The following is a 14,179-nucleotide window of genomic DNA, read 5'->3' on the forward strand; positions in this document are numbered from 1 at the left end:
ACGGCGATGTTCCTATTCTTCAGCCCGGACGGTGTTACGTCCGTACTGCGGCTGTGCGTAATGTAATTCGACCCTCAAACCCGGATGTAACCAACGCCTAACCTGTGTGAGGAAAAACGGTGAGTAGAGTTATATAAACATTTTTAAATTAATAGATATGGTTAATTTAACCCAGGGACGGATGGCGTAGGGCCCCATGAACTGTTTGAAGTTCATAAGAAGAGGTAATTTTTGTGTTTTTTGAAAGTTTCCCAGCCACTTAACTTAATCCTGTGTTGGCAACCATCAATCTGGTGGATGGAGTTCTCGTTTTTTAGGTTATCACATCTGTATACGCTCTTGTTGTGTCTGTTTTTGTCTTAAATATTATGTTTTTGATAGTTTAGTAACTCATGCAGCGGGGCCAACAATTTGAAGGTTGACAAAAGCTGTTAGTTTTTATTTTTAACTTAATCAATCTGGGTTAATACATTCTCTGAGACAACCTTAAACAGCCCCAGCTGTGACTGCTTGTTGATTATGGGAGGGGAACATTCTTCTTATGAGTTTGATAACAGTAATAGAAGTTTTAAGCCCTCTTAAATTGTGAATTTAGCGGAAGTGTCTGGCAGTATCCTCGTTGAAATCACAGGCTAAAAAGCCGTGGATCTCTGGTATGTAGTGTATGCGGAAGTGACTCACTGTCATCAATAATATTTTCAATGCACATGTAATAGCAAGCACATCGCACCTTAGAGGAAGTTTCTTTTTCTTATCCCTTTCACTTTCCAGAAAACTTAGTCAAAATTTTGGGTGCCATCTGAAATACCGCATATTCTGTTTACTAACATTAATCCAGCATACTTCATTGTCATACAGTAGCTGCTTATTAATACTTATCCCAGCAGTCTGTATTTAATCCTCCATTTTACCTTTTTTATTACACCCCTGCAGCAGAACAAATAACAACAGCAACGTTTTTTTTTTAAAATGTAATACTGTTATTGGATTATAGTACCCCTGGCATCTTTTATTTGTTCAACCTATAACATTCAGGAATAACTGAGTGGGTTCCCTCACTTACAGCCATGACAGGAGTGTTATATAATATGCTGATAATCAATACAAATATAAATTTCAATAGTTTCAATTTTTTAAAAAAGAAATAAATAAGGCATCATGCTTAGAACTGTATGTGTATGGCAAATTCTCAATCTGCATAGCCTTGAGATTTTGATGTGGAATAGCTGAATCGCAACTCTTCCTTGTTATGGGAACTTAACACATATGAAACGACATGGTACCAATGCCTGGTGAGTTGGTATCAGAACTCAACGGTACAAATTTTCGGTACTTTTGCATGTGTTTATGTGGTAATACATTTTAATTTGTTTAAAAATAAATTGTCAAAGTTTTCCTATTTAACATATTTATTTCTCAATATGTAAACTTGCAATGCTGTGTTCATGTCCAGCATGGAAAATCACCTTCTCTGCCGATCCCTTACAGTTAAAAGGAGCATTTAAGTACCTAAACATGCTACTGTTTCATTTTCAATTGGTACTCGGTACTACAGACAGAATTCAGTGTGCACCTATAAAAGTACCTAATTAGGTACCCATCCCTACTTACTACATAACTTTTTGTTTTCATTTTTGCAGATGCAGACTATAAAATGTGTGGTGGTAGGAGACGGAGCAGTAGGAAAGACCTGCCTGCTGATCTCCTACACAACCAATAAGTTCCCCTCAGAATATGTACCAACAGTAAGAGGATTTCATATGAAGATCTACTTCTGTTTTTGTATATCCTTAACACTTTGGGGATCTTTGTGTCTTATTTTCTTATGACTGGAGACCAATACAATCAAAACATGTATGTATTTTGTTTTTCGTGCTATTATTTACCTCTTTTGTGTGCATACTCATAGGTTTTTGACAACTATGCTGTAACAGTGATGATTGGGGGGGAACCCTACACACTCGGCCTATTTGACACAGCAGGTAATGTGAATGTTTATGCTCTGTTTGTCCACTCAAGATTTTGTGTTGGAAAATTGAAAACTTAAACAAACACGTACACACACTATCATTTTATAAATGATTTCTTTTCTTCAGGTCAGGAAGATTACGACAGGCTGCGTCCTCTCAGCTATCCACAGACAGATGTGTTTCTTGTGTGTTTCTCTGTTGTCTCTCCCTCATCGTATGAAAACGTCAAAGAGAAGGTCAGATTTCATTCATTTCTTTATCACAAACTGGAGAAAAAAAGGAGCTTGGCCTTTGTGCAATGTATTTAAAGTGCTGTTTTACTTTGGTTTAGTATGCTTTGGTTTTGTCTGCACTTAAATTAGTCTGACTGAAAGTTAGGGTTTATTACCATTTATTTTAGGTATTTTTCTTTATTACATCATTTTATATTATTTTATTTTATTTTCAAACTTAAAAAATATATTTGACTCTAAATTGTCCGTAGGTGTGAGTGTGCGCATGAATGTCTCTATGTGTCAGCCCTGTGATTGACTGGCGACCAGTCCAGGGTGTACCCCGCCTCTCGCCCTATGACAGCTGGGATAGGCTCCAGCCACCCACAACTCTGAACAGGATAAGCAGTTCAGAAAATGAATGAAAGAATGAAAATATGTTAAAGTGCTGCTCAAGGTAACATAAAGAAATGATTCTTTTTTTAGGCCAAAACACAACAATGATCAACTCGATGTTCCTTGACACAAAAAAAGTTTTCCAAAAAAATCACATTTTGGAAGCTTAAACAATGAAAGCATTTAAAGACTTATACCTTAATAACTAACCTTTTTTTCAGATGAATTATAAATTTATTGACCAATTGAGTAGTGTTTCTGAAGACATGACTTTGGCTGAGTTTGTAGTGAATTAGTTTTGATCAGAGAGAAATCTAAAGCTGCCCAAATTCTCAATATTAGGTATTGTCTAAATATACATTGAACCAGGTCTTTGGTAAATGTTTTAAAATTTATTTCAGTCAGGACATATTTGATGAAAAGTTCAAGTGTCCAAAACTATTACTCAAGAATCCAGTAATGTGGAATTCACCCCCCTTTCCTTTTTGTTACCTTCTTTAGTGGGTTCCTGAGATCACTCACCACTGCCCAAACACACCCTTCCTGTTAGTTGGCACACAGATGGACCTGAGAGACGACTCCAACACAATTGATAAATTGGCAAAGAACAAACAGCGCCCCCTATCCTGCGAGAATGGAGAGAAGCTGGCCCGAGACCTCAGAGCTGTCAAATATGTGGAGTGCTCTGCTCTGACACAGGTATTTTAAATTTCATGCTTTATTAATCTAACTTCAAGCAAAATCATGAACCACTCACAGTGCTCTTGATTTAAACCTCTTTCTTGTTTCCTGTTTCAACCAGCGAGGGCTGAAGAATGTGTTTGATGAGGCCATCCTGGCTGCCTTGGAGCCTCCTGAGAGTAAACCCAAGAGAAAGTGTCTGCTGCTATAGATGAACGACAACAGAGTGAGATGTAACAGCGCAAGACTTTAGGCTGGGTGAATGAAAACTTCACAAAGATCAGTAGCCATTATGGGAAAAAAGGACAAAACAAAAGGGGACAAGGGATGCAATGGCTTTGAGACTTACTTCAGTACACTTGTACACTCTCTGTGCCTTTGCATTAAACCTTAATGGAGGCTGAGGGAGCAGCATGTGGTCAGTGCAGCAAGTGTCACCCACCTCCTTTTCTGAAAGCTTTTTAAATTGCAGTGTTCTCTCTACAAACACTTCAGTGGGGCGGGCCCCCCTCTGCCTGTCACTGTAGCTTGATTTTTTAAAGAGATACTTTTATTTAGTCGTTTTGGCCTCTCCTGTGTATCACTTATTCTTTCATCTTGAGCCTGTGTGGGGAAATAAGAATGAGGAACAGTTAACATTAAGTGTTTTGGTGTGAAATTTAGTTTGTACATTGAAAAGAGGAAGCTTAATGTTAAGTGGTACTCTATTTGCTTTCTTCCCTTGTAGGCTGAATGATGAAAGCACAGGAGGGTTATTGTCACTCCGAAGTATAGGTAGATCTTACTTTTTTCATTCTCAGAGACTTCCAAAGGGCTGAGAGCTTTTTCTGTTTTGCCAAACTTCCTTCCTCAGCTGACTCCTGAAAATCTCTTTTGTTGTGTGAGTGTATATTTTAATTATGTGACTCTGGGGAAATTTTAAGTTGTTTTTCTTTTTGAAACTTGAGTTTTTTATTTTTATTGAGATAGATTTTATTATTGCTAGACCATTAACTGTGGATGACACAACAAATGGAGTTGTAATATTTTGAATATGTCTGAATCCAAACAGAGATTGAGGTGATAAAGTTTGCTAGTTAATTTCTGGGTGTTTTTAATCAAAGGATATTTGTAATAAAATGGTTGAATGACATTGGCAGTGATTGTTTTCTCAAGTTTGTGTTATGGCATACAGGAACAACTTTTAACTTTCAACACTTGAAGAGTCAAGTTTAGCCGCAGTACCTCGATACTTGTAGATGATGGATTCTTGAGCACATGCTAACACAACCTAAGTACAAAACCTGGTGAAAGAGCTCATAGGAGAATATTGATCTTAGGTTAAGATGGGTTTTTCCTTTTGCAATTGTTTTATTTCCACAAGGCCTAATGAAAGGAAATAAAAGGAACATTTTTATTCCCTAGAACAGGGTGATATCTATGACCAGACACATTACCAACTCTAAATCAATTTCTTGTCATCCCATTTCTCTATAAATTTAACACAGTCATCCAATGGACACAATGGTCATATGATAATAGTAAAAGCTCAAGCTTTCTTTGACTTTATGTCCAGTATCAGAGGTAACTTTTTTAGTTCATCTATGGCAAACTGTAGGTCCACTTGGACCTAACTAAAACTGGCTGACCTCATGAGAACTCCGAACAAGTTTATTTTCATGTTATAACTAGATAATTTGTATTGTAAATATGACATAATGTAACATGTATGTTCATTAGCATAAAATGTTGGCTTGTGACAGGTTAATTAGTAAGAGTTCAAAGGTTTTTCCTGTTGGGAAACTACTGACCATTCCAGAAAATCTCTCTCTAAGATCAGATCCTCTGCAGTGACATGGAAAGTGTTAAATTTTCTGTTCATACAGTCCATGATAGGAAAAAAAAATGCCAAAAACCAACAAAACTGAAAAAAGGTGTCTGTTAGAACTATAACAGTAATTGCACAGGCATGGCATTTTCAAACCTTGAAACAGAAATCCTTTACCAAACCACTGCTCCACAGTGCCTCTAGTGGACAGTAACCACTCACTTGATCTTTTTGCTCTTTTATAATTTGATGTGTGCAAAATCTTTGACAGGTGGGAAAGAATGGGAAACTCATAAAAACACACTTCAGCATCTTGAATAAAACTACTCTTTTTATTAGAGCTCTGGAAAAGACTTAAAACACTGCTTTAGCAGTAACATGGAGATGAGCGGCAAAACACAAGACAGGCGCTGGTGTAAGTTATAGTTAATCATGCAATTTAGGATCTTACTGAAGAGAAGCAAAAAATCTGATGTATAAATAAATAAACCAAAATGGAGACGTAGATATAAATACAGAAAATGTTCAAAGACCAGCTAGTCTATGACACAACAGGAAGTTTTCATCAAATGCAAGTAGTGCTGTAAAATTCCCAGTTAGTTTTGGTTAAGTTCAGCCTTAAAAGCTTTGTCAGTTCAATGTGTAATTAATTGCTGACATTTTTCTCTTGTCTATGCTTGTACCTTACCTCTGATGTCAGTGCTCTTGTAAAACCTCTTTTTTTTTTACAGCCTTTCTAACAAAATCCTCATCTCTGGTTTTGCTGTTTCAGTGAAAGTTATTTAAATTTAAACGGCATTTGGAACCAACAGTTGAAAGTAAAATGGTGCTAAAGTTTCGAGTTAGGATGTGCTATCCTGTCTTGTATTCACAGGTGTCTGCCTAGTAATTTTGGGGGGCTTTGTGCGCAGTAAGACCTGTCTAGTTTTGCTTTCTTTACACTCTGCAGGTGTGAATGGTGACTGTGTTCTTGCACTGCTGGCAGCGGACAGAGCAGCACCAGGAAAACTTGCATGAGCATCTCTGCACCACCTCAGCCCGACCAGCTCTGTACCCAGGCCCGCAGCACACCAGCTCACAGCCGTCTGGAGCCAGCCTAGAGGTTCCTGTGTAGAAAGCAATATCATATTTCTATTACATTTTGTTTAAAAATTCAGGTAAGCTTGACTGTTTTCATGTACTACAATCCTGCTTATTGTTCCTACCGTTACATCTCCTTCCAGCAGTCCCAGGGATACCATTGTCTGGGTCAAGATGACAGAAATCTGGGGAGGGTGCAAGATATAGAAGGTCTCTGGCAGCAGGGGGTTTGACCTGGGGGTCACGGGGTAGCAGGGCGGTTCTGGATCCTATACGAGTCAGGCGCACCTGAGAAGAAGACCTTTTAAAAGAGCTAGATAGACTGGAATCCTTCAAGATTTCAGAGGATGTGGAAGCGTATTCTGATACCTCTGTAGCTCCATCAAAGCGTTCTTTGAGTACAACACCGACACGCCTAAACGGAGGCATCACTTTCCAGCAGGTCCTCAGTTCACAGGAGCCAGAGACGCCGTGACACTTACACTCCACCTGCATGTTGTGAAGGATGGCCTAAAGATAGAGAGAACAGATGTCACTGAATCTTGCAGATGACAAATTGCCTTAGATATATGTAATGCTCGGGTGCCACCACCAACCTTTCGACCGGCCTCATTGTTATGGAGGTTCATGAGTGGTCGCCCTGCAGACAGCCCCTTGGCTCGCTCTGGTTCATCCACAAATGTTTGAGAGAAAGCCACACCATAGGACAGGTTGTCACTGCAGCCTGACCATTGGAAACCTGGAGTTGGTTGAGAACCATCACTGTGGATTAGTGCCCCCTTAAAGCAATTTACCATTTATATTTAAAGCTAAAAACACCAAAACCCCTCATGGATCATGCTGAAGTGTTATACTCCAAGTCTTTCACACATTTTACGCCCATGGACAATGTCAGTGACAGCTTCTTGGCACATGGAATTAAGTGCATCACTTAAACATTTCAAGCTATACCCAACAGAGCTGCAGCACTTATGACAACCCTTCTGTCTCTACGTGTTTTTACCCATTGCATTTTCATGTAATGAAATAAGAGCTCACCCTCGGGGCTGACCCCCCTGACCTTCCTGTCACATCCACACCTCTCCAGCTCTCCACGGGTGCAGGCCCTGGTCACAGCCACTGCCACAGCTGCTGAGGATAAAGCATGCACAAAGGCTGCCTCACGAGTCCCTGAAAACAAAACGCAGGACGTGTTACACAGAAATCTATGAAATACACATCATCAGTGGGTTTATGTGTGGTTATTACCTTGGTTCATGACTCTGCCAAATACGTTGATTCCACGTGGGGTGGTGGAACAGTTCCAGCGGCGGTTCCTGAACTGGTGCTGGCACTGGTGGTGTCATACATACAGTAGTTATTTAAGGCACTGGTACAGTTTTTCAGCTTCAGCAAAATATTGTTAAAAACTGCTAAAATATGAGTAGTTGTTTTGGTGAGGCTTGAACTTTTTGCTCTACCTCTTCTATAACCATCTCCGCTGCCTTTCGCACAGACTCCATGACCTCCCCTCGTGCCCTGCACACCCCCACCTGCCCTGGGGTCAGCCCCCTCAGCCGAGCACATGGGGCGGCACCGGACACGGGCCTGGAGCGAGGCAGCCTCGCCAGGGAGCTGGGACACAAAGAGTGACAAAGTGACTGAGAGAAAGTTTTAAAAGGGGAAATTATTGGTGGGGAGTGAGTATGCAAAATGAAGGGGAAGTCAGGGGGAGAGCATATGAAGAAGACACAAGAGGGTAAGAAAAAGGATAAAGAGGTAATGACGGAGTAGAGTTTTAGAATGGAAATGAGGAGAAGAGCAGGAAGGAGGACACATTGAAGGCAGAGAGAAAGAAAAGAGAAAAGGTCACTAGGACTGAGACAAAGACAGAGAGGCGAGTGACTGAAAAAGATTTAGAGACATGTCACTATCTTTTAAAAGTTATAGCATGACAAACAAACTCCCTCTTTCTCTTCCTCCCTCGCACGCAAGACTTACAGCCAGTTGGTTGCCATGGTGGGGTGGGTAACCCATAGCAACAGGAGGAGGAGTGGTGCCGTTAGATTGACAGCAGAGACAGTTGGCATCAGACTGTCTGTCTGTCTGTCCGTCTCCGTGTGTCAGGCTGGGTCTTTGGACAGCACGCTGCCCGCCTCCACTGTAGAAGTGCTCCGTCTGTTTGCTGTGCTGCTTGTTTATGTTTGTGGAGCAGGGTCTGGGGATGATCCCCACATTTCTGTTGAAAGGTCAAGGTAGCAGGTCAGACTCAAAAACACAGCAGGAAGACGCATTCCTGTTATCTATTTAGATGCATAAAACAGCCTTTGACATCTTATACCTCTAACTCTATAAAGAGCACAGCTGGCAGCTTTAGAGGATGTGAATATGAGATGATCAAATGTTTGCATGAAGTGGTAAAAAAAAGTTCTTTTTTTCTTTAGCAAAAGTTGTCGACTCTTACCAGTTCACAGTCCTGTGGTACCCAGTTTTCCTTCTTACTTGATAACAAGTCGTTGAAATTAGAAATTAATCCCAATTTTAACCATCAGCTTCTTCACTTGTGCTGTCACTGATTGCAAACGCATGCTCACAGTGATAGTCTTTCGAAAGAGAAAGGAAATCTTATCCTTTGAGTGCCAAAATAAATCCACATGTCCAAATAAACTGAACAGATACTTTAAATAAAATCTATTCCCAAATCAACCTTCAAAATCCAGAAGTGCTGGTGAAATGTACAAAAAATGCTGAACGTCAGCAGGCGCTCAGATGTGTTCCCATGAAAACAAATGTCCACTCCAGTTTGAAACAGTGAGAATGAGTGAGAGCAGTGAGATGGGAGTGATGGGTTTTAAAGGAGGTAGAGAATGAGGGTGGGAGAGAGAAGAGAGATAGGACAGGCGTGATGCCGAGGGAAGGGAGGAGGAAGCTCTGGGAACGATAATAGTTGCATTATCTAAGTATTTAGAGAGTAAGTATGCTTTATATTGAGTCGGTTTGGCATTGGACCTCAAATCTTAACCTGCTGAAGACATAATTTCCTCATTATTCCAATAATTGTGATTTTCAATATTTTGGGATTAAGCCAAGCATCTGTGCAACATTTATTGACCACACAAAAGGCTTTTGTTTCCTTTAGATGGAAACACTCAGCAGGAATATGGACCCATTAAACCATCACAGCCAGTATGATGATACAACATTTCTGTTACCAAGAATATGTACATGAATGCATGTGAAAAAGTGTCTTACCTAATGTTTAATTTTCCCAAACTTTGTTGCTCATTTTACGAGTTCCCCTCCTACCCTTCCTCTGTCTCCCCCACATTTGCCCTCTCGTTCTCTCTTTCTCCAACTCCCTATATTGTCTTAGAAGAAGGGGTGACATTTAGACAAGGGGAAGAAAACACACTGCCGACAAATATTGGAACTGAGGCAAATAAATCACCAGTTAGGAGAGGAAGGAGGGTATAAGGAGAGAGCGGGTGGGTGTTACACAGGGGTTAGAAAAGAGTAGTAAAGAAAGCAGGTTTATGACACATGGGAAAAACTAGTAAATGACAATATCTGCGTGGGTTTCATACAGGGGTAGGATGCCCGTCCTTAATGGCATCAACCAACAGCCTAAAATACACTTGATATATCATGATTTATCAACTTTAGAGCCCTACTTAAAGTTATTAGTACAATAGGACGACAGCTATTTAGCTGAGTTGGTGATTTTAGTTTATCGGATTTGTAGCTCTCTTTTGTCTCTTTTAGTGTAACCACATGTTAAGATGTACCGTTGTATACAAGACAAAGCATTTTGACTCTCATAAAAATGACTGAAATGGAGCTTAGATCATTCTGCAGATCATTTTTGTTGATGAAAGCTGTGTAGTAGCATTTTGTAGTGTCTCACAAATAATTGTCATATATTTCTGGAGATATTTGAATTTTCCAAAAAACAAAAGACAACCACACACATGCAGGGAGAAAACTAATTTTAGCTTAATGTAATGTGTTTCATGTTATTGTGTTAAGACTTGATTTGATTTGTCTTATGCTGATTTACAGAATGAATTATAAATCCAATGGCTGAATTCTAAAGAACTGAAACTGATCATTCAATACAATAATTAAGACAGTATCATACAGCTAGTACTAATGTGCTTTAGGTAGCTGTTATAATCTTTACAACTCTTTTTACACATTATTTCAAAAACACATACTTGTATTACATTCAATTTAAAATAATTTCATATTATGGTCATGCTGTAGCGTTAATGCCATTCCTGTCTGATACATTTTAATTTGAATTACTTTATTGTTGTTTTTAACCTTGGTGATGAGCTTGTTAAGAAGGTACACTATTTTCTCTGGAGGAATTTAATGGAAATCTCTGGATCTTTTAAATAAAACTTCAAAGGCCAGTTGAGGAAAAATGCTGTGTTACAACTTTTACAGCCTTTTCACACCTGAAGTAACTTATCTACTGCTCTTAAGGCCTTATTTGCAGGGTTAGATGAGTCAGGACTTGGACCAAGGCTCTGTCACACTCCCTGTCTGGGATATTGTGGCTAATTTACCTGAACCCTCTGACACCCAGCTCCTGAGTAAATGGTCACCCCATCCACACATCCTTCCTCTCTCCACTGTATCTATCCCCAAACACACAAGCACACACACCAACATTTCTCTGTCTATATCTGCAAAGACAGGTTTCTTGTAGGCCCCTTTCCCTCCTTTTTTGTCCTTCTCATGTCGTATTCCTCCTTTGTGTCCCCTGTTTCTCCAAGTGACGTCTTCTTCTGTCTCCCACAGCAACGCCATGGTGATGAGCGGGCCACTGTCATGTCCGGCGCCTCTGTTGTGCACATCCCTTCACCCCTCTCTCTCGTAAATAACTTTCCCTCCTTTTTTTATATCTTTATCTTTCCCCCATTTTGTGGACATTTATCATGTTGAAATTGTCCACCACTGATTGACTGTAGCTGGGCTGCAGAGCCCAAAGAGATGCTTGTTAAAGCTTCAGCATGACATATATGCAGAGATGACTTGTATTCCCTCTGTTACAGTGGGAGGCAGCAGCAGACCATACTGAGAAATGAGGCAATCTGAACTGATCTTACTGAGATCTCACCCATGGTGCTTTTTATGGGATGGACAGTAGGCCTCAGATGCCTCAGGGAGACTTTGGACTTCATGAATATATTTTCAATCAAGGTCATTAAAAGATAGAGATGTGACCCATCATCTTTTCCTCTTTTTCTTGCAATACTTAAAACACCTGAGGGCTACCTGCCTCCGAACCTGGGAGCGGATGGAGCTGTAAAAGCATGTAGAAACATGACTGCTGTGCATGTGCGCACTCTCATTGCACAGGCATCTCTGCTAACAAAGAGCTGAATGCACTGCTGTGTATGAATGTGTGTTGAGCGTGTGCATGAATATTATGGGATGGCGAGCAGCAGTGTTGTCAGGCAGGGAATGGGGGTGGCAGAGAGGGTGGTGAGCTGTGTGCACATGGGGGGAGGGGGCAGAGGGAATGGACAACCCATGTATTTTATGGAATGATGGTGTTAGGTGGTGATTGGGGAGGGGGTGCAGCTCGTGTGAGGTGGAAAGATAGCTGTGCATATGGGATATGGAAAGAGTAGGAGGAGGTGGCAGTGACGACGATGCACAGGAGTGTGCGTGCACGAGCATGCATGTGTCAGGGGCATTTAAGCGATGGGAGCAGACGACGGCCAGACATAGGCCTTTGTTGCTATGCCAGCTACATGTACTGCAGCATGAGAAATATTGCAGTGGCCATACTAGCATGGAAAGTAATGGCTGGCCACTGAAATCAGATTATGACAGCACCTTTTCAACTCACTTAATGTATGTACTGAGCCCACTGTCCAGATCCAGCTGTAATCCTGTTGAATGAACCAGACCAAAATTAGGTCACTGTATGGTTTTCACTGACATTTCGAAATGCTGAGAACAAACAAAACTCATCACTTAAGAATACATTCCTGTTCAAAAAATGAGTAAATAAATGGTACTGATTTTCCCGGGGCTAAAGAAATGTATTCACTACCATAAATGCTGGATTAAAACTTTGGTCAATTGCTGGGGTGAAACCAGAAAGTTTGGATAAAATGCTGACACAAAATAATGACATATACTGTATATGATACCTACAGGTATCAGCCGTGAAACTACATAAAGCTGTCAAATGAACGAAATGATGCTTTATTGCTGTACTATCCTACCGAACACAAATAAGAGTAAGTGTGATTAGAAATGTGATTCAAAGATGCAAAAATCACAGCCCGAAGGGATGGCTCTCAAATAAGACGAATACTGAAATAGAGCATGATTAGACTAAATGAAAGCCCTTTTAGTGCTTCTTCTGAGCTCTGGAGTTATTGTCTTGATTAGGACTTGCCAAATTATCGTGTTCTTTTGAAATCTTCAGGAATAAAATACAAAAAAAACATTTAAAAACACTTTTTTTTTAAATTCCCTTCCCTTTACGATTGTTTGGCAATTATCTTTCAGATTCTTATCCTCTAGAAAATATCTTATCTTTTCTGCTGTGCTTGTAACAGGTCCCGAGGGCTGTAATCTAATATGATTTAAGTAAGATCATGTGCAGTGGATAAATCCATAAGATGTTTCACATTTGGCTGTTATATTAGGGAATATTCTTGGAAAAATCTTAAGTTATCGAATTAACCATTTCCTTTGTACCCCAGCGCCAGAAACTCAGCTCTTGTTTTCTTTTTCACAAACTGGATGTGAAAGCAAAATTTTGTGGTGGTTTGGCTTTGCTTCAGTAATCAGGGGTCAATAGATAATACATGGATTGTTTCTTTGCACAGTATGTTAGTGAGTCTTCACTCATGTTGAACACCGTATCTCGGGCGTCTGTCGATTCTCTTTATTTAACCTGTTGCACATCTGGGTACTCTTGAAAACAAGTAGTACAGATGTAACAATACCTTCTGAGCCAAAATGTCAAATTTGATTTAGCTACATGGTGCTACAGGGTCAAAACAGGGTCAAAACCCAGTCGGTTGAGCCTTAAATCAATGTATTTAGTTGAGTTATTTGAAACAATTTTTAAAATACAGTGTTATTGGCATCTGTCGTTCAAGAATGGCTTTGTGTATAGATCATTTCATGTCACATCTTGAACACTCTTCACATTTATGCCTTTGATTGTCATATTTATATTAATTTTAATGGGTGTATAATGTGCAGTAGCTTTCAGTCTTATTTTGCTGTTACAAAGGAAACTTGAATGCAACATATTGTGTTTGTCTAAATCAATTTGGAGACCTTTCACCTGTATCTTACAATAGACTAACAGTCACTTGAGTTTTTACACACCTGTTGGCTTTTTTTTTTTTTCAACGCCTAAGTACCAGACCAATCCAAGCATGAATCCCAATCATCTTGGTCAATGCAACAGGAAGATCTGAGTGAGAGTAGTTGCAGCTTCCAGCAGTGATGACACCACTGTGACAGGAGGCCTCTTCCTATTTCAGTGATGCTGAGCAGCATTGTTGGCATCGTGATAGCCTATTTGACACACATCCAGTTCTGATCTGCACACTGTACAAACACTGTGGGCATGTAGTCCACCTGAATGAGGAGGATCACGAAGAACAAAATGGAAGGCTCTTTGACTTCTTGGCATACTCACACTCACTCTCAGGTGGGTGATGAGGAGTATTATGGTCTGTCACCAGTGGACCAGAGCTCCCTTGGAAAACATGTGACTGTTTTTTTTTTGTCTTTTTAAGAGTTGTATATTATGGGATGTATGCTGCCACTGCTGGAGTATTATGGTCTGTTGAGAGAGGAGGGAGGGGGTGTCACCATGACAACGGGGTTGCTAAGGGGGCTGGGACTACTAGTGGAAAGGGGAAGGAGTGTGCATGCTTTGAGCCTGGTGCATGCATGTCTAGTGGTAGTAGTGTACGTGCGTGCGCGCGCGCGTGGTGGAGGGGGTGGGGGCAGGCTGAGTATTATGGTCTGTCCGTTGCGAGGTAACTATGCAGAGTCCTGTGCGA

The 14,179-nt window shown here is 40.4% G+C and overlaps 2 protein-coding genes across 2 annotated transcripts; one reads left to right on the forward strand and one right to left on the reverse strand.

The window, feature by feature from the left end:
• Positions 1-7: 7 nt before the first annotated feature.
• Positions 8-4,358, forward strand: cdc42l (cell division cycle 42, like). Its single transcript, XM_074682902.1, has 6 exons — positions 8-119; positions 1,641-1,745; positions 1,910-1,982; positions 2,097-2,206; positions 3,080-3,277; positions 3,381-4,358. The coding sequence occupies exons 2-6, from the start codon at positions 1,641-1,643 to the stop codon at positions 3,468-3,470; spliced, it is 576 nt and encodes a 191-aa protein (XP_074539003.1). The 5' UTR covers positions 8-119; the 3' UTR covers positions 3,471-4,358.
• A 1,057-nt stretch (positions 4,359-5,415) lies between these two features.
• Positions 5,416-8,941, reverse strand: wnt4b (wingless-type MMTV integration site family, member 4b). Its single transcript, XM_074683559.1, has 9 exons — positions 8,590-8,941; positions 8,127-8,364; positions 7,607-7,760; positions 7,395-7,479; positions 7,185-7,316; positions 6,743-6,885; positions 6,516-6,656; positions 6,272-6,434; positions 5,416-6,172 (listed from the first exon to the last, which is right to left on the reverse strand). Exons 2-9 carry the CDS (start codon positions 8,213-8,215, stop codon positions 6,003-6,005), a joined length of 1,077 nt encoding a protein of 358 aa, XP_074539660.1. The 5' UTR covers positions 8,216-8,364; positions 8,590-8,941; the 3' UTR covers positions 5,416-6,002.
• Positions 8,942-14,179: the final 5,238 nt, after the last annotated feature.

This window comes from Halichoeres trimaculatus, unplaced genomic scaffold (genome assembly GCF_033239565.1).
Source record: "Halichoeres trimaculatus isolate MK-OKI-2021-1 unplaced genomic scaffold, fHalTri1.1 fHalTri1_scaffold_12, whole genome shotgun sequence".
Lineage (NCBI taxonomy): Eukaryota > Metazoa > Chordata > Actinopteri > Labriformes > Labridae > Halichoeres > Halichoeres trimaculatus.